The sequence below is a fragment of the Phaseolus vulgaris genome, chromosome 7, assembly GCF_000499845.2.
Source record: "Phaseolus vulgaris cultivar G19833 chromosome 7, P. vulgaris v2.0, whole genome shotgun sequence".
NCBI classification, from domain to species: Eukaryota; Viridiplantae; Streptophyta; class Magnoliopsida; order Fabales; family Fabaceae; genus Phaseolus; species Phaseolus vulgaris.
The window spans coordinates 17,315,130-17,340,319 of NC_023753.2; the positions used below are offsets into that span (position 1 = coordinate 17,315,130).

The following is a 25,190-nucleotide window of genomic DNA, read 5'->3' on the forward strand; positions in this document are numbered from 1 at the left end:
CCCTCCGTCTGGCCGGTTCCTACCTCCTCGGGGGTGAGCGCTTCACATTCCTTCCTTCTCCTTGCACGTACTTACATAGATGTCCAACTTGGACAAGCTCTTCGATATTATCCTTTAGTTCCTAACACTCCTCAGTTGTGTGGCCCGTATTTCTATGAAACCTGCATTTGCGTGTAGGGTCGGCGTTATCAGGACTCGGGACCTTCCTTGGTGGTGGTATCAGGTCAGCACTCAAGGCCTCGTCCAAGATCCTTCCCCTATCAACATTCAAAGGGGTGTACCTAATGAACCTAGGCCCACGAGTCTCCTTATACTTGTCTCCTCGACAGAAGTTTGATTAGCCAGGTCGCTCCCTTTCCTTTTGCTTCCCCTTATCACCACCGATCTTAGCTCTTGCTTGACTCTTGTATTCTCTCAACTATTCCAACTTCATATATTTAGCAGCTCTCTGCTTAAGCCTGTCAAGATTCACAACTTGTTTCTTGCACAAGATGTTGACAAATGACCCTGGCCGTAGGGCCGTGACCATGTGATGCATGGCCATGTACGGACTCAGATTTTGGATGTTCAAGCTCACCTTACCGAACCTTTGCATGAACATCCTAAGAGACTCCCCTTTTTCCTATCAGATGTTGACCAAGGCGATTGAGGTCAGGTGATGTGATCGACTTGTAGCGAACTGTGTCCCAAACTTTGATGCCAGAGTGTCAAAGCAATCAATGGAGTATGGTGGAAGCCTTGTAAACTTGCTCAATGCCCCTCCCTTCAGTGAAGTGGGGAAGACTCGGCAGAGGGCGACGTTATTCGAGGTATACAAACTGATATGAGTAGTATATACATCCATGTGCTCGTCAGAGTCGATTGTGTCGTCATAACGATCAGTATTGAGTTCCTTTCACATGACTGGAAGTTGCACCCCCATCACATAATCAGTGAATGGGTGTCTTCTGGCTAAGTCCAGGGTTCCGGTCGTGGGGAGCGACTTGTTGAGGTAAGACACGTCCACAGTCTCTTGGGTACGAGTGGGTTTCGATTCTTCCACGATCTTACTGCCAGCGGGTAAGGTCGTGTGGGATTTCCCAACGAGGTTACCCAACCCAGTAGAGGGACACTGTGCCGGATGGTCCTCAGGCCTCGGCATTGACCATAGTTACGGTGGGCCCCGAACGTTGGGTCCACTGGGAGGACAGGCTAGTGTCTTGCGAAACACACGGGTGAAGGTAGCCGAGGAGGGGGTGGCATCAAGGTGTAGGGCGTGGAGGCCTCGGACCTCGGTAACCCCAAACAGTAAAGATGGGGCGAAAAAGGTGGTTTCCAAGCCACACTCCAGTTATCAGTAAGGGAGAGGCCTAAATCACCAAGCGCCCATGTGTGGACGATGTGGTAGGGTGTGCCACAATCAAAGAGCCATTGGGAAAGAGAGGACTCGTAAGGGTCACATTCCAGGGGTGATCCGCATACATGGGACGAGAATAGCTAAGGGCTCTCCCAAGGCGGATGGCCCAGAGATTGGGTGCATGAGTTGGCACCCAAGTGGTCATCCCGTGGAGGTTGCACTCTGGGAAGGGAGTCTTACGCATTAGATGGCCTTCAGAACGGGTGTTAGTGACGCTAAGACGCACCTACAGTAAGCCTAAGTTACAATTAGCGAAAGGGACAAAAACACTAGAGTATATAAAGGGTAACAACCAACATAATAAGGTACACAATTCTAATGCAAGTAACACACAAAGAGAATACACACACACATAGCTCTCAAAGTTAGAGGTTTTTTTGGTGTTTCATTGCTCGGAGTTTGACTTGAGCGTCGGAGTGCAAACAGCCGCGAGAGCGCCCTTTGTCTCTTCGTTTTCAGGTGATTCCAGTGGAGGAAAGGCATGTAGGGAAGGAGGGATTCTTGGATGCACGATTGTCGTAGGCGTACGAAGACACTTTAGGTCAACCGGCGGGAACATTTGGCGCTTACCGTGGGGCCCAATCTAAGACGATTGTCCCAACCACAAGAACTAAGAAAGATTCATCAAGAATCGATCAAGATAAGGAATACAAGGCAAGGATCTGCTGCGCCAATCGGGGGCAAAGGTCTTACCCTGTAACAAGTTATGGAGATGATGCAGGGCCTTCAAGAAGCGATGACAACGTCAAGAGCTGGCCAAGAATGCATCCAGATTGATCTGGCTGCGTCGCAAGCGAGAAACGAAGAGTTACACCGAACCAATGAAGAGTTGCGACGTGATTTGCGAAATCAGGCAGGGGATCATGAAACAGAGGAACAAGAATGTGCTACACCTCCCAGGGAGTTTCCCATGCCTTTTTCGCAAACGATTATGGATGCTGTGATACCAGCTACGTTCGTGGGACCGAAAGCCACGTTCATAGGGATGGAGAATCCAGAGGCCCATCTCACAGCCTTCCACACGCAGATGATGCTGGTTGGTGGTTCTGATGCAGTAAGATGTAAGTTGTTCATGAGCACGCTGGTAGGGACGATGATGGATTGGTTCATCAGCCTCCTTGATGGCCGCGTGACGTCGTTTGCATAGTTGTCGAAGTTGTTCAGGGAGCAGTATATTGCGAATCGCGCTCCCCCACCTAACTCTTACGATCTTTTTGACGTAAGACAGTACCAAGGTGATGTGATTCCAATAGCAAGATATAGATGATTCTTTGACATTTTATGGAATCAACTTGAGTTGGAGATAGCTTAGGCACTTTTAATAGAATTGGATCAATGTTCTAAGTTTCAAGAACTCACCAAAACTTGCACCAAACACCAAACTCACATGGAAGACCCATTTCTTGCCAATTGAACCAATTAAAAGATGTAAAAATGCAAATGAACCGATTAAATTGCTTAACAAATGAAATGAACCGATTAAAATGCTTCAAAACTGAAATGCACCGAACAAATCCAAGGAGAAAGAAGATGAACCGATTGAAACATGAAAATAAGCAAGAACACCGAATAGAAAGCAAGAAAGGAACCTAAGACATGTTTAGGAATTCAAATAGGCACGGAAATGGAATGAGAAGATGGAGAAGAAAGAGGACTTATGTGGTTGTAGTTCTTGGTTGATGAACACGCCACTTGAAGTGTGAATGCTCCAAGATAAGTGTGCAATGCCGCCACTTGAGAGAACCAAGGCACTCAAGATGAGACTAGGAAGAGGAGAAATCAAATCTCACTCACTCAATCACCAAATTGGGAGAGTTTCTTTACTACAAATTCCAAATCTCCATTGTGAATGACCTAAGCCCTCCTTTTATAGGAGCAAGGGCTGGTCATGAAGCTTACAAAACAAGCTAACCAAAAGTCCCTTGCATGCTACTCACTTCTAGCACCTAAAGTGAAGCATGAAGAGTCACCTTCTAGAAAATTCTAAACTAATGCCTAAAGATGCTTTTACAAAAGAGGTATCTAAGGTTTCCCTCTAAGCACCTTTCCTAAAAACTATGTATTTAAACATTCTATATTATTTACAAATTTATAAAAGAAACTATAAAGAGAGATATTTAAATGAAGCCTATTCTTGAAAGCTTGTAGACTTCTTTGGCTTTATGGCTTGATCCTCTCTTTATTTTATGTCTTCTTTTTAATTTTGAAAAGACTAGAAGGAAGAACTTCAAATGTGTAGGTGAATGACCTCTCCCTTCATTAATAAAAGCCTCCTTTATTTGATTCTCATCATACTCCTCGAGTTGGAGAGAATTCGTCCACGAATTCTGAATCCCTGCATATAACAAAGTCAGTTTAGTTTTACAAGTAAAAGTGGAAGAAAAAGGCAAACATGACTTAGCTTTTGTAAACAATGGGATTTCAGAAAAGGAGGTTCTATAAATCGACCAAGTTGGAAAAATTTGTTTGGGAATGATGATATCTTTTGGAAAAAGGCCTCTTAAGTGGTGAAAACCATTAGGAGGTATGAAATCATCCCTAACACTTTTTAACCAAGATGGTGTTGAAATAGAAACCTTGGGTAATGAAAAAGATAAGGAAGGAAAACACCTTGGAGGTGAAAGGATAAGACTCATGTCAACTTGGCTTTCTTTGTCTTTTTCATTTTTACGTGAGGGAGGTGGGTGAGGTAGGTCTTGTTTTACCTTGTTTGTCATTAAGGTTTTTTGTGGACAATGAAGAGCTATGTGCCCAAAACCTAAACATTTAAAACATTTTATATTGGAAGTTTTGGTAGGTGACTTAGGAGTAGAAGAATTTGTAGTAGAAACTTGTTTTGTAGACGTGGTTTTCAAAAGATATAATTCCATTTTGATGGCTATGCGAAGCACTTGCTTCAAAGAAGAGTACTCATTTAATTCTATAAATTCTCTAATATCTCTTCTTAAACCACGGACAAACCATTTTATATTTGACTTTTCATTAGCATGCATATTCATTTTAGTCAAAGTGGTTTCAAAATCTTTAAAGTATTCATCTACCATCCTATGTCCTTGAGGAAGCCTTTGGAACTTCAACAAGTGTTCCTTCCTAGAATGAGGAATAAACCTCGCGCGCATATACTCTTTCAAAGTATTCCAAGAAACCACGAGAGGTTTCTTGCGATACATAATGTCCATTACAATTGTACGCCACCATTCTTTGGCATAATCACTAAATTCTAAGGTGGCTAGCTTATATTTGTGCTCATCAAGGATCTTATGGGTCTCAAATATTTGTTCACACTTAGCCTCCCAATCTAAATATACATTAGGATCACTAGAGCCATTGAAACAAGGAAGCTGGACCGAAGGTAGCCTAGCCTTTGCATTTCGGTAGTAGCCATCTTCACGTTTATCTTCATGAGCATGAGATGGTCTAAATCCATGAAAGTTGGGTTGAGGTCTCCTTCTTCTATGATCTTCTTCACGTCCATGATCATTGGAAGAGCCTCTTGATGAAGGTCTATGATGATGATGCTCTCCATGAATAGAATGAGAAGACCTAGCTTGCTTCATTTCAAGTCTTTGTAATCTTTCCTCCAACTTTCTTATAGCTTCATCATTGAGATTAATGGTTCGTTTTGCCTTTTTTAATTCATCAAGGTGAGTTGCTGAAGGAGTTTGTTAACCGTTTTATGGCGTAGGTGGTGAAGCTTAACACCAAGGATGAAACGATGATGGTTCACGCGTTTAGAAAGGGGATTTGTTCAGGGCCTTTCACTGAATCACTCATCAGAAATCGCCCTAAAACATTCGCTGAGATAAGGCGTTGAGCAGTGGCTCACATCGCAGCAGAAGGGGAGATGAATGAGAAGCGCGCGTGCATTGTTCCCACGCGTCCATGAGCGCCGGCGTGTGCGCAACCCGTGAGAGTGCATGAGGCTACAACAAAGAAGAGGGCCCCTATGAAGAAGCAGCCTTACGAGTCTATGAGGCCTCAGACTAGGGGGCGTGCAAGGGATAATAAGCCTTTGAGGCATATTTTTGTGGTAGAGCTGAAGGATTTGATCGTTGTGCGCAACATAGCAGAGAGGTTGAAGATGCCTCCCAAGACTGACAAGAAGCTGGGACCCCACAAGGAGGCTTGGTGCGAGTTTCACCAAGCGTTTGGTCATCCCATACGCAACTGCTTGGCATTGGGACACCAGTTAGACGAGCTGGTGAAGAGTAGGTTCCTAAACGACTACTTGGCAGAGCCACAGAGGACTGAGACCCCAACAGCGTCGGGTGAGGACCAAGGGCACGAGATGCCCGTTCATGGAGAGATCCACACCATCTCGGGGGGTTTCTCAGGTGGAGGGTGCACTGCTTCTCAGCGCAAGAAGTATGCACGATCGATGATGTAAGTGGAGGTGCAAGCGGTGGATGATGTGCTCGACATCGACCTTACTTTCACAAAGGTCGATCTTCGAGACGTCGTTCCCCATGACAACGACCCTGTGGTGATTTTTGTTGTAACCACAGGGAGGAAGGTGCACCAAGTGCTAGTGGACCAAGGCAGCTCAGCGGATGTGATGTTTTGGTCCACCTTTAAAAAGCTACAGTTGTCTCCTGATCAGCTGAGGCCGTACACTGGGTGCTTGTATGGCTTGGCGGGAGACCAGGTGGAGGTGCGAGGGCATTTGGAGCTGAGGACCACCTTTACGGATGGCTTTGCATCCCGCACGAAGAACATAAGGTACTTGTTGGTTAATGCTTCCTCAGCCTATAATATTTTGTTGGGGAGCCAACTCTGAATAGGCTGAGGGCAGTAGCATCAACACGTCACATGAAGATGAAGTTGTTGGACTTGAGCGGGAAGGTGATAACCATCAAGTCGGACCAGTAAGAGGCTAAGAGGTGCTATGAGAACAACTTCAAGACCTAGAGGGGGTTGTTCATGGTTACAGAGCGCCCACCTAGCAGAGACGGGGACACCCGTGCAGAAAGCGCTCGGGAGAGGCGACCCGAGCCAGCAGGGGATATCGTGGAGAGGCAGATCAGGGGCTAAACGTTCAAGCTTGGTAAGTCGTTGAACCAAGCGGAGCAAGATCAAATTGTTGGGGTGATAGCACGTCACCTGGACGCTTTCGTATGGTTCGCCTCGGACATGCCGGGCATGAACCCCGATTTCCTGTGTCACCGCCTCACCATAGACCCCAAGGTCAGGCCCGTCCGCCAAAGGAGAAGGAAGTTCAATGAAGAGAGGTGGCAGGCCATCAGGGAAGAAACAAAGAAGTTGCTGAGTGCCGACCATATAAGGGAGATTCAATACCCTGAGTTGCTGGCAAATGTGGTCTTGGTAAAGAAGGCCAACGAGAAGTGGAGAATGTGCGTGGACTTCACCGACGTCAACAAGGCGTGTCTGAAGGTTTCATACCCCTTGCCAAGCATTGATGCCTTAATGAACAGTGCCTCGGGCTGTAGGATGCTTAGTTTCTTATACACATTATCTGGGTACAACCAAATTAAGATGCACCCCAAAGACGAGTGCAAGACAACGTTTATGACCGAGACGTCTTGTTACTACTACACGGTGATGCCCTCTGGGCTGAAGAATGCAGGCACCACCTACCAGAGGCTGATGGATAGGGTCCTTGCACCCATGATAGGTCGGAATGTGCAGGCCTATGTGGATGATATGGTGGTGACCTCGCAGGCGAGGGATCAACATGTGACGGATCTAGAAGAGCTATTTACGACAATAGCTAAATACCGGTTGAAGCTAAATCCTGAGAAGTGCGTGTTCGGGGTGGAGGCAGGTAATTTCTTGGGTTTCCTACTCACCGAGCGGGGGATAGAGGCGAACCCAGAGAAGTGTGCTACAATCCTTGCCATGAGGAGCCCAGTCTTGGTGAAGGAGGTGCAGCAGTTGACAGGGCAGATGGCCACCCTGTCCAGATTTGTATCAGCTGGAGGGGACAAGGGACACCCCTACGTCCAGTGTTTGAGGAGGAATAGCCGGTTCGTGTGGATCGAAGAGTGCGAGGAGGCATTCCTCCAGTTAAAGGAGTATTTAGCCACCCCTCCCGTGTTATGCAAGCCACAGTCGGGCACGCCGCTCCAACTGTACTTCACCGTGACAGAACGGGCGATAAGTTTGGTCCTCGTCCAAGAGCAGGACCAAGTACAAAAACCAATATACTTCGTGAGCAAAGTTTTGCAAGGGCCGGAGGTGAGGTACCAGGCCCTGGAGAAGGAAACCCTGGCTGTGGTGCTCTCGACGAGGAGGTTGCGTCATTACTTCCAGAGTTTCAGAGTAGTAGTGATGACGGACTTACCTATCCGGAAGGTGCTGCATAAGCTGGACGTGGCAGGGAGAATGGTACGTTGGACGGTGGAACTCTTGGAGTTCGATGTCCAGTATGAGCCCCGAGGCCCCATAAAAGGCCAGGTATATGCAGACTTTGTGGTGGAGCTCTCCCCGGTGGACGCACAACAAGAGGAGGAAGCCAACTTCAGAAGGGTGCTCTCCATGGATGGGTCCTCCAACCAGCAAGGTAGTGGAGATGGCGTGATCTTGGAAGGACCAAACGGGCTGTTGATGGAGCAGGCCCTAAGGTTTGCTTTCAAGGTCAACAATAACCAAGCAGAGTATGAAGCCCTCAAAGCCGGGATGCTCTTAGCTAAAGAGATGGGAGTGTAGAGCTTGTTGGCAAAGAGCGATTCACTTTTGGTCACGGGTCAGGTGATCGAGGAATATCAAGGCAAGGATCCACAGATGGTCGCGTACTTGGGGTACGTCCAGATTCTGAAAGGCTCATTTGCAGTGTTTGAGCTGGTGCACGTCCCAAGGGAGCAGAATGCCCGAGCTGACTTGCTAGCCAAGCTTGCTAGTTCGGGCAAGGGGGGAAGGCAGATGACGGTCATATAGGAAACCCTCAAGGCACAACGAACATTTGTTGCTGATAACATGGTAGGCGTTTATCAGGTCAGTACTGTTAGAGGAGGGGTGAGGAGTCATCGGCCGTTGACTCAGGAGACGCTAGGAATGCCCAATGTAAGTACTTACCCGGTTTGGGAGGGGGAGCCAATGCAGATATGCATAGTTGAGGAAGGGGAGACATGGATGACACCCTATAGGCGCTATCTAGCTGAGGGGATACTTCCATTGGAGCCCGTGGAAGCCAAGAAGATAAAGAGGAGCTCTGCCAAGTACACCCTTGTTGATGGGAAGCTGTTCAAACATGGGTTCACCCACCCGATTTTGGTGTGCGTGAGCGGATACAGTGTACACGAATAATGGCGGGACTCCACGAGGGGATTTGTGGTAGCCATGTTGGAGGACAGTCCTTAGCATCGAAGGCCGTTCATGCAAGTTATTACTGGTGGACAATGAGAGAAGATTGCACGAGGTACGCCCAACAGTGCAAGCAGTGTCAATAGCACGCCGACTGGCACAAGGCGCCGCCAGAAGAGCTAAGGTCGATTTATAGCTCGTGGCCGTTTCACACGTGGAGAATCGACATTCTGGGGCCATTTCCTTTGGCGGTAAGGTAGATGAAGTACCTTGTAGTGGCCATAGAGTACTTCACGAAGTGGATAGAGGCTGAGCCAATAGCGCAAATCACAACTCACAAGATCCAACACTTCGTGTGGAAGAATATAGTGTGCCGTTTTGGCGTGCCGAGGCGTCTAGTTTCCAACAATGGCACGCAGTTTACGAGCCAACAACTGGGCAAGCTATGCACATAGGTTGGGATAAAGCAGGTGTTCGCATCGGTTGAGCACCCTTAGACAAATGGGCAGGTTGAGTCTGCCAACAAAGTCCTACTAAAAGGTCTGAAGAGAAGACTCGAGAAGGCTAAAGGAACATGGGCAGAGGAGGTTCCTAGGATAGTGTGGGCTTACCACACCACGCCTCAGTGCACCACCAGGGAGACACCCTTCAGCTTGGTGTATGGGTCAGACGCAATGATTCCGGTAGATATTCAGGAGAGCTCGCCACTTTTTCAGAGTTTCGTGGCTGAAGAGTCTAATGAAGAGAGAAAGGTAAACCTGGATTTGCTGGATGAGGTCAGAGAGGAGGCGAGGATCAAAGCTGAAGCATTAAAGAGAAGGGTGGAGCCCAAGCACGGTTCAAAGCTAAAGCCTAGAAAGTTCCAGGTTGCTGACCTGGTAATGCGGAAGGCTCACCCATATCAGCTAGAGAACAAGCTGTCCCCCAAGTGGACTGGCCCTTTCAGGGTGACGGAGGTCCTGGGAAACGGGGCGTACAGGCTCGAGACTTTGGAGGGAGGCACAATTCCTCGTACTTGGAATGCGGCCAATCTCAAGTTTTATTTCAGTTGAACTCTAGCATTGTACACAGTTTCAAGGGGACACTCTTTTTCCCTTTTAAGGGTTTTTTAACGAGGTCACCCAATAAAATTACGATTGAAGTATACATATTCTCGAATTTTTTGTACAATGCAGGGGCGAACCTGTCGATTTGGTGTTTAGACACCTCAAGAGGGAGGGACAACTTCCATTTAGGATGCCTCCCCCTCGAGCGTGGGTGCCAAGTGCGAACAACAAGGTTGGGCCAGTGATGAACCTGTCGCTTTGGTGTTTAGACGCCTCGAGAGGGAGGGACAACTTCGGTTTAGGACGCCTCCCCCTCGAGCGTGGGCGCCAAGTGCGAACAACAAGGTTCGGCCAGTGATGAACCTGTCGTCTTGATTTTTAGACACCTCGAGAGGGAGTGGCAGCTTCCGCTTAGGACGCCTCCCCCCTGAGCTTGGGCGCCAAGTACGAACAGCAGGGTTCGACCAGCGACGAACCTGTCGTTTTGGTGTTTAGACACCTCGAGAGGGAGTGACAGCTTCCGCTTAGGACGCCTCCCCCTCGAGAGTGGACGCCAAGAACGAACAGCAAGGTTCGACTAGTTGAGTCTTCATTTGCCTTTGAGCAAAAACGAGGCCAGTTATGCGCCTTGAGGTTAAAAACCTTGAGAGGGAATGGCATCTCCCGTGTAGGACGCCTCCTCTCAAGTGTGAACGCCAAGGCTCAGCGAAAGGATTCCCATTGAAGTCCTCTATTGCCTTGGGGGCAAAGATGAGGCCAGTTAGTGTATCCTCCCTAACCACAAAGTATGGGTAAGGATCAGCAAAGGAGTTTCCCTTGTCTAAACAAGAGTTAAGGCAAGGCCAATTAAAGGTTCACGCATGCCAACCTCCATCACGGGTTGCTAAGCAATTAAGGCAGAGGGCGAGAAAGTGTGCTACCTAAAGTTCAAAGTTTTAAAGTTTGTCAAGGACGTCGTATGTTAAAGATGTTAGCATCGAAGCGCTATTGGTAAGAGCGACAAGTTAAAGATGCAGTTATTGGCAAACGAAGATAAATAAGGCAAGTAAAGAAAAGTGCAAGTTATATTAAATTACAAGTTTTCCAAGGGGCATTATTCCAAGATAAGTTACACAAGCTCTTATTGAGGGCGCCTAGGCACGATCTGCCCATCCACGACGTGGTTTGACGTCGCAAAGGGGGAGGCGTCCATCTCAGGGTTCTTGTAAGCAACCTGAGCAAGGGCATCCTCGAACCCCGCTGCGTAGGCATCAGCAACGTCGTCAATAAGTTCTGCCTTGGCCCTCTCGAAGGCTTCAACTTGTGCGGTGAGCTCAGCTTCCACCTTGCCCAGTTGCACCTCCCGGTCGGTGGCCCGCTCTTCGAGTCTGGCCATCATAGCTTTGTTGGCCTCAACTTCTTCTTGGAGTTCCACCACCTGAGTTCACAGTGGCACGACCTTGGCCAACAGGGTGGCGTACTCTTGACCCTTATCGAAGAGTTTCTTGTTGGCATCTAGTTCAGCCTAGCGAAGGGCGTTCATTTCTAGTTGTAGCGAGATTTCGCGGTTGGAGGAAGTCCGTGTCTATAGAGCCAGTTGCTCCTTTGCCAAGGCCAGTTCTTCCTTTGCCTTCGCCTCGACCAAGGCCAGTTGTTCCTTTGCCCTCGCCTCAACCTCTTGGGAAAGGGCGTCAGATCGAGCAAAGAACTCCCCAAGGCTGACGACCAGGCTCTCTTGCACGACAGCTTCGTTCAAACCTTCCATTGACCCTTTTTGGAAGCCCTTGAGGATTTGTTGAAGGACCAGGGGAAGCTCAGGAGCAGGAGCTGGTTCAGGGACGCTCTCACCACCGCCCCGAGCACAAGGAGGCCTTGGGGGGATGAGGCGCTTGGTGGATGATCCCTGAACGAAGCAGGGCGTCTACCTGAAGTAGAGTGGGAGGTGGCTGCTACCGTCGCCTTACGTCTTTTGAAGACAAGGCCCTCCATAGTGTCCTCTTCATCATCAGACACGATCTCCACCACCCTCTTGCCCTTCTCAAGGGGGCAGGAGTTGGAGAGGCCCTAACAGTTGCTAAGGGGACTACGGCGATGGGGGCTGAGGGAGTAGGAGATGGAACGTCTTGGTTGGTGGGTGGTGTGGAAGGCACCGAGGCACCTGCATTAGCAGCAACGTCTTGACGAAGAGCCAAGACCTCAACTAGTATTGCCCTCTTCTCCTCGTTCAACACCATGCCTGCGTCAGAATTAGAAAGAGGTGAGAACTTATTGAAATGAAGAAGAGTCAGAAAAACAGCACATGCATAAGTATGAGATAACAGTAAGCAAGACTGTAAAGAGATAAAGGAGGTCAGAAGCAAGGCTCTATACCGATGTAGCCAGCAAGCCCAGTCAGGCTGTACTCATGTTTGATGAGCTCTACGGTGCTGAAGATCATCCCGAGTCCAGCCAACACTTGGCACACCTCGCGATCGGCAGAGGAGTGCTTGTCGAGGGTTTTGGCTTTCTTAAGGGTCAACTCCCCCACCAAGTACAAGGGGAACCCGTCCAAGGCAGTGCGGTCTTGCTCAGAGCAGCACACCCTGAAGAACTTCCTCTTGAAACCCTTGTATGACGATTGGAATAAGGAGAGGATGACTCTTCTCGTGACGCCACTGAAGCTCACCCAGAGGTTCTTCCCAAGGTTCTTGGCCTCGAAAAAGTGGAGGAAGACATCGATGGAGGGGGGATGACCGAAATAGTTGTAGAGGATTGAGAAGGCCCTCACAAAGGCCCAGCTGTTGGGATGCAGCTAGGCAGGGGCGACGTTCACTTAAGTTAGCAGCTCTCTCTCGAAGTTGCTGAAGGGGAGATGCTGCCTAATGCGTTTGAACAAGGTTTGGTAGAAGAAGAAGAAGGGTTCTCCTTTGTTGGCGCGACTGTCTACGCATACGGGTTCGCCCAAATGCCCTACCATTGAACTCAGGCTCGCTATCCAGGTGTGCCCTCCAGTCCGCAATCGAAGTAAGGGTGGAGATTTCAACGAGGAGTTCATCGGATTCCCAGGGGTACATGGTCTTGTAGTTGGCGTTGGGTGGAGGGTTGGAGGTGATCTTAGTTCGTGCCATGACGAAGGAAGCTAAAAAAGCAAGGAAAGAAGAAGGTAAGGGTTCAACAAAGGGGGCTACGGTGTAAAAGGGAAGAAAAACCCTACGCTTGCAGAAAACCCAAAAAACAGAGGAACGAAGAATGAATGTCGAGGAAAACCTAAACGCGGAAACAGGCCCAGACAATTATGAATGCGCGAAATCAGAAATAAAGAGCAATCAATGGAGAAAAATCATACCTTTGACTGTTGGTGAATGAAAGTTCTGATTTTTGCGGAGAAGGAACGAGAGCATTCAAAGAAGAAGGTGAAAAGTGTAAGAGAAGTTTCAAGTGATGAAACAGTGCATGAAGCGCGCGTTTTTGAAATGTTTAACGTAAACTTGGAAAGCGCAAGCAACGTTAAGTCCCGGTCGTTTGATCAAGACCCGTGTGCATAGATTAAGACAGGTACATGAAAGCGTCACTTCGGTGCACTATGCACGTCTTGTCACATGACGCCACGCAGGTTGGCAGGGTGAGCTTAGTCTCTTCGCTGAACAAGTTAACAACTCGAGATTGGGGGACTTGTGTGCCAGACGGTTCTCGGACCTCGACGTTGACCGCAGTTACGGTGGGGAGCCGAAGGCTGGGTCCATTGGTAGGCTGGAAGGACAGGCTAGTGTCTCGCGAAACACACGGGTGAGGGTAGTCGAGGAAGGGGCGACATCAAGGTGTAGGGCGTGGAGGCCTCGGACCTCGGTAACCCCAAACAGTAAAGATGGGTCGAAAAAGGTGGTTTCCAAGCCACACTCTAGTTATCAGTAAGGGAGAGGCCTAGATCACCGAGCGCTCATGCATGGGGTGAGGACGACGTGGTAGGGTGTGCCACAATCAAAGAGCCACTGGGAAAGAGACGACTCGTAAGGGTCACGTTCCATGGGTGATCCGCATGCATGGGACGATAATAGCTAAGGACACTCCCAAGGCGAATGGCTCAGAGATTGAGTGCATGAGTTGGCAGCCAAGTTGATGGAAGAGGGCCAAGCACAACCTCATATAAAAAGACAAGAGCCAAGACGTGAGCATCCAAAGCCAAACCAAGAGCGTCTAGGCCAAAGGAAGGAGCGTCTAGGCCAAAGTGAAGAGCGTCTAGCACAAGGTGGAGAACGTCTAAAGGGAGAGCGTCTAGAAGGAAGGGTAGACCGTCTAGGACCTATTACTAGGTCCATGACCAAGCTACGGATGTGAGACTTGGGCCAAGCTATGGATGGGAGAAGAAGCAACTTGTATATGCTACATGAAGGCCCATTAAGGATAGCTTAGTATTAGTTGTGGTGTAAATAGCATAAACTTGATTCCATGAGACTTGACCTAGATTTGCTAAAGATTTGGTCACTTTCTAGAAGGATTCTCCACATGGTCATGTGCTCCATGTGATGTAAATTTGCATTTCATTTTGATTAGCATTAGGGTTGCATTATGGTCCTCCTTAGCCTATAAAAGGAGGAGCCTACACCTTGTATTTTGAAGATTGAATAGAGTATTGTTATGTTGCCAATTTAGTGCCATACATTACTCCTTGCCTAGGTTCTAGGTTTTAATCTTCATTTCACCACCTTCAAAGGGGCTGGCCGAACCTCCCCATTTCCACACTCTTCATGCACCTTCAAGGTCACCACACCTCTTAGGAGGACCTTGTTCATCTCTTCCATTAAGCTTCCGCACCATCTTCAACAAACATCCAAGAAGAGCTCATAGGAAATCCATCATTTGGTATCATGAGCTATGGTTCTTCAAAGATGAGTATCTCTTTGTGTCTTTTCTTTTGAGTTCTTCTTATTTCCTAGTTGTTCATCTTGTTTCCATTTTGTCTTGCTCTTTTAATTTTTGTTTTGAATTGGTGTGCAGTTTGAAATTTTCCAATCGGTGCATCTTGTTCAATTGTTCTTGAGCAATCTTTGTGCAATTTTTGGTAGGATTCCATATAGTTTGTGTTGCTTTTTTTATTTTAGGTATTTGAGTCCTTATTGCAATTTTAATTGGTTCATATTGTGTTCATTTGAGTCTTTTAATTTCTGAATCTATATGTGTTTTGTCTAGTCATGTTTCTTCCAAAAATGTCATCAAATCCTAGTTGTACTTTTTTTGGCTTATTTGTTTCTTGTTTTTGGTATAAATGCTTGATCTGAATCTGTTGTGGTTTTGATCCTTTGGTGCTTTTTATTTTTAGCTTGAGTTCATATTTGTGTTTAGATCTACACAAATTCCATTGTGTTTTTCTTTTGGTATATCTTGCTTTTTTTCCAGATTTACAGAATTCCCTGTTTTGCATAACTCTGTGCTGGCTGTTTTGCTTAAGAAAATTATTTTCCCAAATAAGAAACTTCTGAGCCTCTGGATTTTGCAAGACTGAGGTGTTAGAGAAAAGAAAAAAAAAGAATCAGTTCAAAAAAACAAATAGAAAAAAAATGATAAATATTATAAAAACAGTGTGCAATCCTGACGTTACAACTGGCGTAACTGAGCACTGATTTTAGAAAATTTATTAAAAAACAATGGTGCATGAGTTTGGAGTGAAACCAACACCAGAATTTTTTTAAGATCTTGAGTTGTTTGCATATAAATTTTCAGAAGCAAATATTAAAAGGCCAACTCAACATAAATCAGTTAAAATCACGCTCTCTGGACCACAACAATTATTTCAGCGGTGCTGTTTTTGATTTTGAAATCAAATCTAGTGCTATTCTATAGGTTCCATTTTGTGTGCCATCCTTTCTTTGAGTACCTTTTTATTTGCTTGTCTAATTTCTTTGGAACTCTTTCTAGTTGTCACATTTAATTCCTTTTGTGTGGTACTATTTTTCAAATTAATTTGTTTCTTGCTTTAATTCTTTGACCTCTAAGCTTGGTGGTGGATTAATTATCAATTGGTACTTGATTGAGTGAGAATTAACTTGAGGAGAGTCTAGTTTGCTTAATAGGTGCTGAATTGAAGAATTAATTACCTAATTCCAAGAGGAACAAAGGAAATGGGCAGAAACAAACACTTCCTAAATACACCACATACATTGGAGGGCCCAACAAAGAGGAGACAACAAAGGGAGTGCTAATAGAAAAATCAACAAAGGGAGTTCATCTAATTTCTTTGCAACTTAACTTTTGTTAATTACTTGTTTAATTACGTAATTAGACGGTGAGTGTGTCTTCAAGGGCTCCAAGTTTTCAAGAAGCCTCACCTAGGGCCGACTAGTTTAGAACTATCTAGCCTAGTTTTTGTTAATTGCTTTAATTGCATCTTTTTGCCTTAATTAGCTACGCTTATCAAACTGTTTTGTCTTGTTTAAGTTTTGTTAATTTTGCTTGGGTTGTTAGATAGTTTGCATTGTTTCTTGCATTAAAAAAAATTGATTTCTCCAACCTCATTGTGTTTTAAGTGGTTTACCAAGAGAAAGATTGGTGGAAGATCTTGAGGGATAGTTTTTGGCTAAGGCAAGACTTGGTATTTAAGTAGTCCATTGTGACTCACCTCTCTTACCTGGAAAACTACCTTCTTTAACTTCCCTCATTTTTTCTCAAAGTAAAACATTTCTAGACACAAAGTTCTAGTCATGTCTTCTCATTCTTCAAAGTCTATGGAAAGCGATGTGAAATCGATCAAATCCCTTTTGAAACAACTTTCCAAGGATATTCAATCAATTTCATCTAAACAATTGGAGAATGAGACCAAAACTAATGAATTGACTAAAGCAAAGGATGAGAAGTCTCAAATTTCAAAAAAATTACCTTCTCATGCATCTATCTCTAAAGGTCATGATTCTTTTGGGGAGGGAAGCCTTAGAATAAAAGATTATTATCAAGCACCCCCTAGAAGATATAGAAGAGATAGAAGAGAACAAGAAAGCCCAAGAGAGGCTAGGGTAGACCTATCCCATTTCCATGGAAAAGAAAATGTAGAAGCTTGCTTAGATTGGGAAATGAGGGTAGAAAAGTTGTTTGCCTCCCATAAAGAAAAGATGGAAAGAAAGATACAAAAGAAAAGAGAGGAAGACGAAAGGGAAGCTAAAGAAAAAGAAAAAGAAAAGCCAAGTGAGGGGTGGTGCGAATCTAAAAAGAATGAGGAATATCTTATAACACCCCTTACAAGCATATTAAAAATAGAAAAGCAAGAGAAAACCTTTGGGAAACTAAAGGCGTGGGAGAAGAGTGTTCCTTCCCACAAGGTCATTCAACAAGACAAGCAAATTAAAAATACCTTTGAAAATATGCTTCTTGTTGAACAACCTAGCCTTACCTCTTGTAAAGGAACACTTGCAAGCATAAGCAAAAAAGAAGAGTCTTTAAAAGAAGCTTGCATAGATAAAGATGAAGTAGATTATTTCTCATATGTGCTAGGATATCACCAAGTGAATGTCAAGTTATCTATAAGCATCTACAAAAAACAATTTTTTATGTGAAGTAATGCCTAGAGCAACTTGTCATGTCTTATTGAGACAACCATTGCAAAGTGTACAAATTCTCATAAACAATGGTTGTAACAATGAGACTATCTTTACACATAAGAGAAAAAGTCTTCATGAAGGAGAACTCATGGACCAAATTAGAGTTGATAAAACTCTAGAGCTTTTAAAAGGAAAACTTTTGTCCCCCATGAGAAAAGAGGTTCAAAGACATTACCTTAGGTACAATTCTTGTTTTCAAACTACAACTAAGGCAATGTCTCAAGAACTCTATGCTCCTTCACCTTTTGCAAATGATCCTTGGGAAGACACAAATTTCATATTAGAGCTTCCTAGGACAACAAAAGGTTTTGATTCGATTTTCATGGATAAACTCTTCTCTAGAGAAGTGCTACATCTTCATGGTTTATCCTCAAGCATAGTGTTGGATAGAGCTCCAAATTTCGCAAACCATGATTTGAGGATTCTCTTTGGAAAACTTGCAACTAAGTTGTACACTTTAAATTCTTATCATCCTCAAAGGCATGGTCAAAATACATTTGAAAATCTAGCTCTTTCTTCTATGCCTAGAATAATCATAAAGGACAAACACAACTCTAGAGATGAGCATACACACCATAAAGTAGTTCACAAAACTACTTGTATTTCTACTTTTGAGGTTATATGTGGGCTAAATCATCTTTTTCCTTTTAAGTTGTTACTATCTCCTATAGGATTTATGGCTAAAGAGAAAGTAACCACAAATGAACATTTCAAAATGCATAAGATGATTAGAGAACACATATAACAATCAAAAGAGAAACATTGTCCAAAGTTGCCAAAACAAAAAGAAAAACAAAAATGGCAACATAGTAAAATTGATTTTCAAACTAACACCTATGCTTTATTTGATGATTTATATAGGTGGAGGTTTGATCCAGGAGGACAAGCTTTGGCGAAACAAGAGGCTGCTATTCGAGATCAAGTCCGTAGATCTGAGGATAGATCTTCTCAAGAAGGAGGAGATGATGGACACCATCCAGTCACATCCATTCCCCTAGTTGAAGAAAAAACGTTGGATTTGAGGACAAATCCTTTTTAAGAGGGAGGGGATGATGGAAGAGGGCCAAACACAACCTCATATAAAAAGACAAGAGCCAAGACGTGAGCATCCAAAGCCAAACCAAGAGCGTCTAGGGCAAAGGAAGGAGCGTCTGGGCCAAAGTGAAGAGCGTCTAACACAAGGTGGAGAACGTCTAAAGGGAGAGCGTCTAGCACAAGGTGGAGAACGTCTAAAGGGAGAGCGTCTAGAAGGAAGGGTAGACCGTCTAGGACCTATTACTAGGTCCATGACCAAGCTATGGATGTGAGACTTGGGCCAAGCTATGGATGGAAGAAGAAACAACTTGTATATGCTACATGAAGGCCCATTAAAGATAACTTAGTATTAGTTGTGGTGTAAATAGCATAAACTTGATTCCATGAGACTTGACCTAGATTTGCTAAAGATTTGGTCACTTTCTAGAAGGATTCTCCACATGGCCATGTGCTCCATGTGATGTAAATTTGCATTTCATTTTGATTAGCATTAGGGTTGCATTATGGTCCTCCTTAGCCTATAAAAGGAGGAGCCTACACCTTGTATTTTGAAGATTGAATAGAGTATTGTTATGTTGCCAATTTAGTGCCATACATTACTCCTTGCCTAGCTTCTAGGTTTTAATCTTCATTTCACCACCTTCAAAGGGGCTGGCCGAACCTCCCCATTTCCACACTCTTCATGCACCTTCAAGGTCACCACACCTCTTAGGAGGACCTTGTTCATCTCTTCCATTAAGCTTCCGCACCATCTTCAACAAACATTCAAGAAGAGCTCATAGGAAATCCATCACAAGTGGTCATCTCGTGGAGGTTGCACTCCGGGATGGGAGTCTTACGCACTAGATGGCCCTCAGAGCGGGTGTTAGTGACACTAAGATGCACCTACAATAAGCCTAAGTTACAGTTAGCGAAAGGGGCAAAAACACTAGAGTATATAAAGGGTAACAACCAATATAATAAGGTATGCAATTCTAATGCAAGTAACACATAGAGAGAATACACACACACAAAGCTCTTAGAGTTAGTGTTTTTTTTGGTGTTTCATTGTCCGGAGTTTGACTTGAGCGTCGGAGTGCAAACAGCCGCGAGGGCGTCCTTTGTCTCTTCGTTTTTAGTTGATTCCATTGGAGGAAAGGCACGTAGGGAAGGAGGGATTCTTGGACATGGGATTGTCGTAGGCGCACAAAGACGCTTTAGGTCAACCGGTGGGAAAGACACCATGTGATGGAAGAGGCCCAAGCACAAGCCCACATGCAAGCCCACCAAAGGGTAGATTTGGGCCAACCATAGAGTTATGGCCAAGAGGATCCAAGAAGACGTTCTTTTACATGTTCAAATGCCATAAACTCTAGTGTAGAGTAGACTTTAATTTCTTGTCAAAATTAGCATAGGAACTTTATTTGTAATTTTCTTAGAATTAATTTTGGCACCTAAAACACCAACCTAGGTAAACTTAGAGTTTCTAAAAAAATCTCTAAATTTACCATGGCCGGTCTAGAAAGCCCATGGAGGGGGTGAGCATAAAAAATAGACACACCCCTCCCCATGTGCTCATTTGTGCACCCATGTGCCATGTGCACCCATGTGCTTCACATTTACATTTAATTTGGCTAGCATTAGGGTTGCATTATGGTCCTCCTTAGCCTATAAAAGGAGGAGCCTACACCTTGTATTTTCAAGTTTATTGTGAGTAAAGTTATGCTGCCATTTTGTGCCAAGCTTTGCTTCTCCTAGAATTTTAGGCTCTAAACTTCACATCCTTCACCTTTCCTTGGGCTGGCTGAACCTCCCTATATTCATACCTATCATGCACCTTCAAGATCAACACCACTCTTAGGAGGATCTTGCACACACACCTCCATAGCTTTCGCACCATTTTCTTACATGATTCAAGAAGACCTTCATGAAATTTGCCATCATTTGGTATCAGAGCTTGGGTTCTTCAAGATGAATTGCTTTTGGTCTTTTTTATTTCTAGTTCTTCTTTATTTCATGTTGTTCATCTTATTTCCATAATTGTCTTGCTGTTTTTTGCATTTTAATTTGTTTTGGTGTGCTTTTTGGAAGATCCAACCGAAGCACTTTTGTTCAATTGATCTTGAACAATTTCTTGTGCAATTTGTGATAGGATTCCATACACCTTTGAGTTGTTGTTTTCTTTTAGGCTTTTGAGTCTTTATTGCTTTCTTATTTGGTTCATATTATGCTTTTGAGTCTTTAATTTCTGAATCCATATATGTTTTGTCAAGTCATGTTCATCCACAATGTCAACAATTCTTAGTAGTCCTTTATTTGGCTTGATTGTTTCTTGATTTTGGGTATCTTTAATTGCTTTGAATCTACTGTTCTTTGATCTTTTGGAGCCTTTTTAATTTTAGTTTGAGTTCCTATTTGTGTTTAGATCCTACACAAATTCTATTTCACAAATTCTATTGTGTTTAAATTTTGGTATCTTGTTGTTTTTTGTTTCCAGTTTCCAGAATCCCCTGTTTCACATTTTCTGTGCTGGCTGTTTTGTTCCAGAAAAATATTTTCACTCATAGGAAAATTTTGATTCTCTGGAATATGCAAGTTTGAAGTGTTATAGAAAGGAAAAAAAAAAGAATTAGTTCAAAAGAATCAACAGAAAAAAAATGATAAATCTTTTAAAATCAGTGTGCAAATCTGAGGCGCTACAGCTGGCGTAACTGAACACCAAAATTGCAAAATTTATTAAAAAAAATTGGTGCATGCGTTTTGAGTGATTCCAAAGCCAGATTTTAGCTAAGATCTTGAATATCTTGCATATCAAATTTCAGAATCATATATTAAAAACACAGCTCAGCATAAATTGGGGAAAAACACGTTTCTGGCCCACAACATTTTCCAGTGGTGCTGTTTTTTTTTATTTGGTCATCTAATTCTAGTGCCATTCTTAGGATTCTTTTGTGTGCCTACCTTTATTTTGGTACCTTTTATTTGCTTGCTTAATATTTCTTGGACCTCTTTCTAGTTGTCATAATCTAACTCCTTTTGGTGGTACTGTTTTATTCAATTAAATTGTTTCTTGCTTTTGTTCCTTGACCTCTAATTTTGGTGCTGGAATTTATTTCTCCTTTGGTGCTTAATTGAATGGAAACTTGACTTGGGTAAGGTCTAGTCTTTTGATAGGTGCTGGAATTGGAGAATTAAAACCTTCATTCTAAGGGGAAACAAAGCCAAGGCCGAAACAAGCTTTCTTGAAAAAAACACTACAAACACTTGGGACCAACAAGCAAAGACAACAAGGAAGTGCATTTAGCAAAAAGAGGATCAACAAAGGGAGTTTTTCTTAATTTCCTTACAACTTAATATGTGTTAATTACCTCTTAATTACGTTTTAGACGGTGAGTGTGTCTTCAAGGGCTCCAAGTGTCCAAGAAGCCTCACCTAGGGCCGACTAGTATAGAATTCTTAATTAGCAATTGTTAATTGTTTGTAATTGCCTTTTCTTTTTCTTAGTTAGTGACGCTTTGCATGGTTATTTTGTTAAGTTTGTGTTAAACCGACTAGCTTTGTTGATTAGTAGCTTGCATTGTTTTCTTTCATTGAAAATTTGATTTCTCAACTTAATTGTGTTCTAAGTGGTTTACTAAGAGAAAGTTTTGTGTGAAGACATTGAGGGATAGTTTTTGGCTAAGGCAAAGGCTTGGTATTTAAGTAGTCCTTTGTGACTCACCTCCCTTACCTGGAAAACTACCTTCTTTGACTTTCCTAAGTTTTCTCAAGGTAAAATACTTGTACACACAAAGCTTTAGCCATGTCTTCTTCTTCTCATTCTACAAAGTCTATTGGAAGTGAATTAAAATCTTTAAAAACTCTTTTGAAAGAAGTTTCACAAATTGTGCAATCAATTGCTTATAGACAATTGGAGAGTGAGACTAAACTTAATGTTTTGACTAAAGCAAAGAATGAGAAGTCTCAATTTTCAAAAAAAATTACATTCTCATGCATCTAGCTCTAAACATCATGATTATCTTGGGGAAGAAAGTCTTAGGAAAAATGAATATCATCAACAATTCCCTAGGAGAGCTAGGAAAGAGAGACAAGAAAACCTAACCAAGCATAACTCTCACACTCAAGCTAGAGAAATTCCATGTTTAGAATACCTTGGCAATGATCAATTAGCATCTCAATGTTTCAATGAAAGATCTATGATCTTAAGGGACAAAGATGAGAATAGTAGCCAAGAAAAAGAAGCTAGTGAGAGTGAAGAAAATGTAAAAATAGAAAAGCAAGAGAAAACCCTTGGGAAACAAAAGGCATGGGAGAAGAGTGTTCCTTCCCACAAGGTCATTCAACAAGAAGGAAAAGTTGAAAATACATTTGAAAATATACCTCTTGTTGAACAACCTAGCCTTACCTTTTGTAAAGGAACACTTGCAAGCCTAGAAAAAAAAAGAATCCTTAAAAAAGGCTTGCATAGGTAAAAATATAGTAGATTATTTTACATACATGCCAAGATATCACCAAGTGAAGGTCAAGTCATCTATAGGCATCTACAAAGACAATTTTTTATGTGAAGTAGTGCCTAAAGAAACTTGTCATGTCTTATTGAGACAACCTTTGCAAAGAATTGAAATTTCCATGAACAAAGGTTGTATCAACGAGACTACCTTCACACATAAAAGAGAAATTCTTCATGAAGGAGAACTCATGGGTCAAATTAGAGTTGATAAAACTCTAGAGCTTTTAAAAGGAAAATTATTGTCACCCATGAGAAAAGATGTTCAAAGACATTACCCTAGATACATTCCGTGTTTTAAAAATACATCTAAGGCGATGTCTCATGAACTCTATACTCCTTCACCTTTTGCAAATGATCCTTGGGAAGACATAAGCCTAAATTTCATATTAGATCTTCCTAGGACAACAAAAGGTTTTGATTCCATTTTCATGGACATGGATAAACTCTTCCTTAAAGAAGTGACAAGTCTTCATGATTTCTCTTCAAACTTAGTGTTGGATAGAGCTCCAAAATTTGAAAACCATCTTTTGAGGATTCTCTTGGAAAAACTTGCAACTAAGTTGTCCTTTTCAAATTCTTATCATCCTCAAAAGAATGGTCAAAATAAAATTGAAAACATAGCTCTTGTTACTATGCCTAGGGAAATCATGAAAGACAACCACAATTCTTGGGATGAGTATCCTTTTTCTATTGAGCATGCATACAATAGAGTAGTCCACAAGACTACTAATACTTCTACATTTGAAGTTGTATGTGAACATAGTCCTCTTTCTCTTTTTGCGTTGTTACCACTTCCTAAAGGAATTATGCCTAAGGAACAAGTAACCACTATTGAAAATTTTACAAAGCATGAGAGGATTAGAGAACACATGCAACCATCAAAAGAGAAATATTGTAAAAAGTTGCCAAAAACAAAAGAAAAACAAAAATGGCAACTTCATAAAATTGATTTGTATATAACTGCTTCAACTAACTCATTTGCTTTATTTGATAATTCCCCTAGGTGGACGTTTGATCCAGGAGGGCAAGCATAGTTGAAGAAGCAAGAGGCTGCTATCCGAGATCAAATCTCTAGATCTGAGGATAGATCTTCTCAAGGAGAAGGAGATGATGGACACCATCCAGCCACATCCATTCCCCTAGCCATGAAGAAGAAGAAGCAATGGATTTGAGGACAAATCCTTTTCAAGAGGGAGGGGATGATGGAAGAGGCACAAGCACAAGCCCACATGCAAGCCCACCAAAGGGTAGATTTGGGCCAACCATAGAGTTATGGCCAAGAGGATCCAAGAAGACGTTCTTTTACATGTTCAAATGCCATAAACTCTAGTGTAGAGTAGACTTTAATTTCTTGTCAAAATTAGCATAGGAACTTTATTTGTAATTTACCAAGGCCGGTCTAGAAAGCCCATGGAGGGGGTGAGCATAAAAACTAGACACACCCCTCCTCATGTGCTCATTTGTGCACTCATGTGCCATGTGCACCCATGTGCTTCACATTTACATTTAATTTGGCTAGCATTAGGGTTGCATTATGGTCCTCCTTAGCCTATAAAAGGAGGAGCCTACACCTTGTATTTTCAAGTTTATTGTGAGTAAAGTTATGCTGCCATTTTGTGCCAAGCTTTGCTTCTCCTATAATTCTAGGCTCTAAACTTCACTTCCTTCACATCTCCTTGGGCTGGCCGAACCTCCCTATAATCATACCTATCATGCACCTTCAAGATCAACACCACTCTTAGGAGGATCTTGCACACACACCTCCATAGCTTCCGCACCATTTTCTTACATGATTCAAGAAGACCTTCATGAAATTTGCCATCACCATGTTCCTTGTTGACACCAACTGATCTTTTCTTCCTTCGAATTCTCTCAGGCCCCACGGTGGGCGCCAATTGTTCTCGAAAGGGTTAGGACTAAGAGAACTATTACATTCCTCCTCGGTTAGTCGGTCTTCTTTTACTCCTTCACTTTACTAAATGCCTTCCTTCTCTCCTTTTGCTAGCCTCCTCTTTCTCGTAAACTCCCGGTCCGGATGGTACCTGCAAAAACACTTTGACGCTCAAGTGAGATATCAATATTTAATGTAATTAATGCGTGACGATGATGTACCTTTTTCTCGAAATCTATGATTATCATGGGCCCTTTGTTATTGGGTCGAATTAGGATTTTGGATCATAATTAAGAGTTTATTACCTAATGCTTAATCATTGTTTGGTCTTGTTAACCTTCTATTAGTCTTAATGAAGCTGGTGATGTTGATCAGCTCTTACCTGTTACTGAAACTTCCATCTATCGTCCGGACCTGACCGATACAAAACATAATAAAATAATTGATTAATTTTTGCTTTGTTTCCTCGTACCTATGAACATGGTTTTATTTTGGTACAGAGGGGTGTGGCTAAATATGGAAGAAACAT

General features: G+C 43.3%; 2 protein-coding genes across 2 annotated transcripts; one reads left to right on the forward strand and one right to left on the reverse strand.

Moving 5' to 3' along the window:
• Positions 1–4,139: 4,139 nt before the first annotated feature.
• Positions 4,140–4,953, reverse strand: LOC137829162 (uncharacterized). Its single transcript, XM_068635957.1, has 2 exons — positions 4,438–4,953; positions 4,140–4,154 (listed from the first exon to the last, which is right to left on the reverse strand). Exons 1-2 carry the CDS (start codon positions 4,951–4,953, stop codon positions 4,140–4,142), a joined length of 531 nt encoding a protein of 176 aa, XP_068492058.1.
• A 3,376-nt stretch (positions 4,954–8,329) lies between these two features.
• On the forward strand, positions 8,330–9,708 carry LOC137829163 (uncharacterized). The gene is made up of 2 exons (XM_068635958.1): positions 8,330–8,626; positions 9,166–9,708. The coding sequence occupies exons 1-2, from the start codon at positions 8,330–8,332 to the stop codon at positions 9,706–9,708; spliced, it is 840 nt and encodes a 279-aa protein (XP_068492059.1).
• Positions 9,709–25,190: the final 15,482 nt, after the last annotated feature.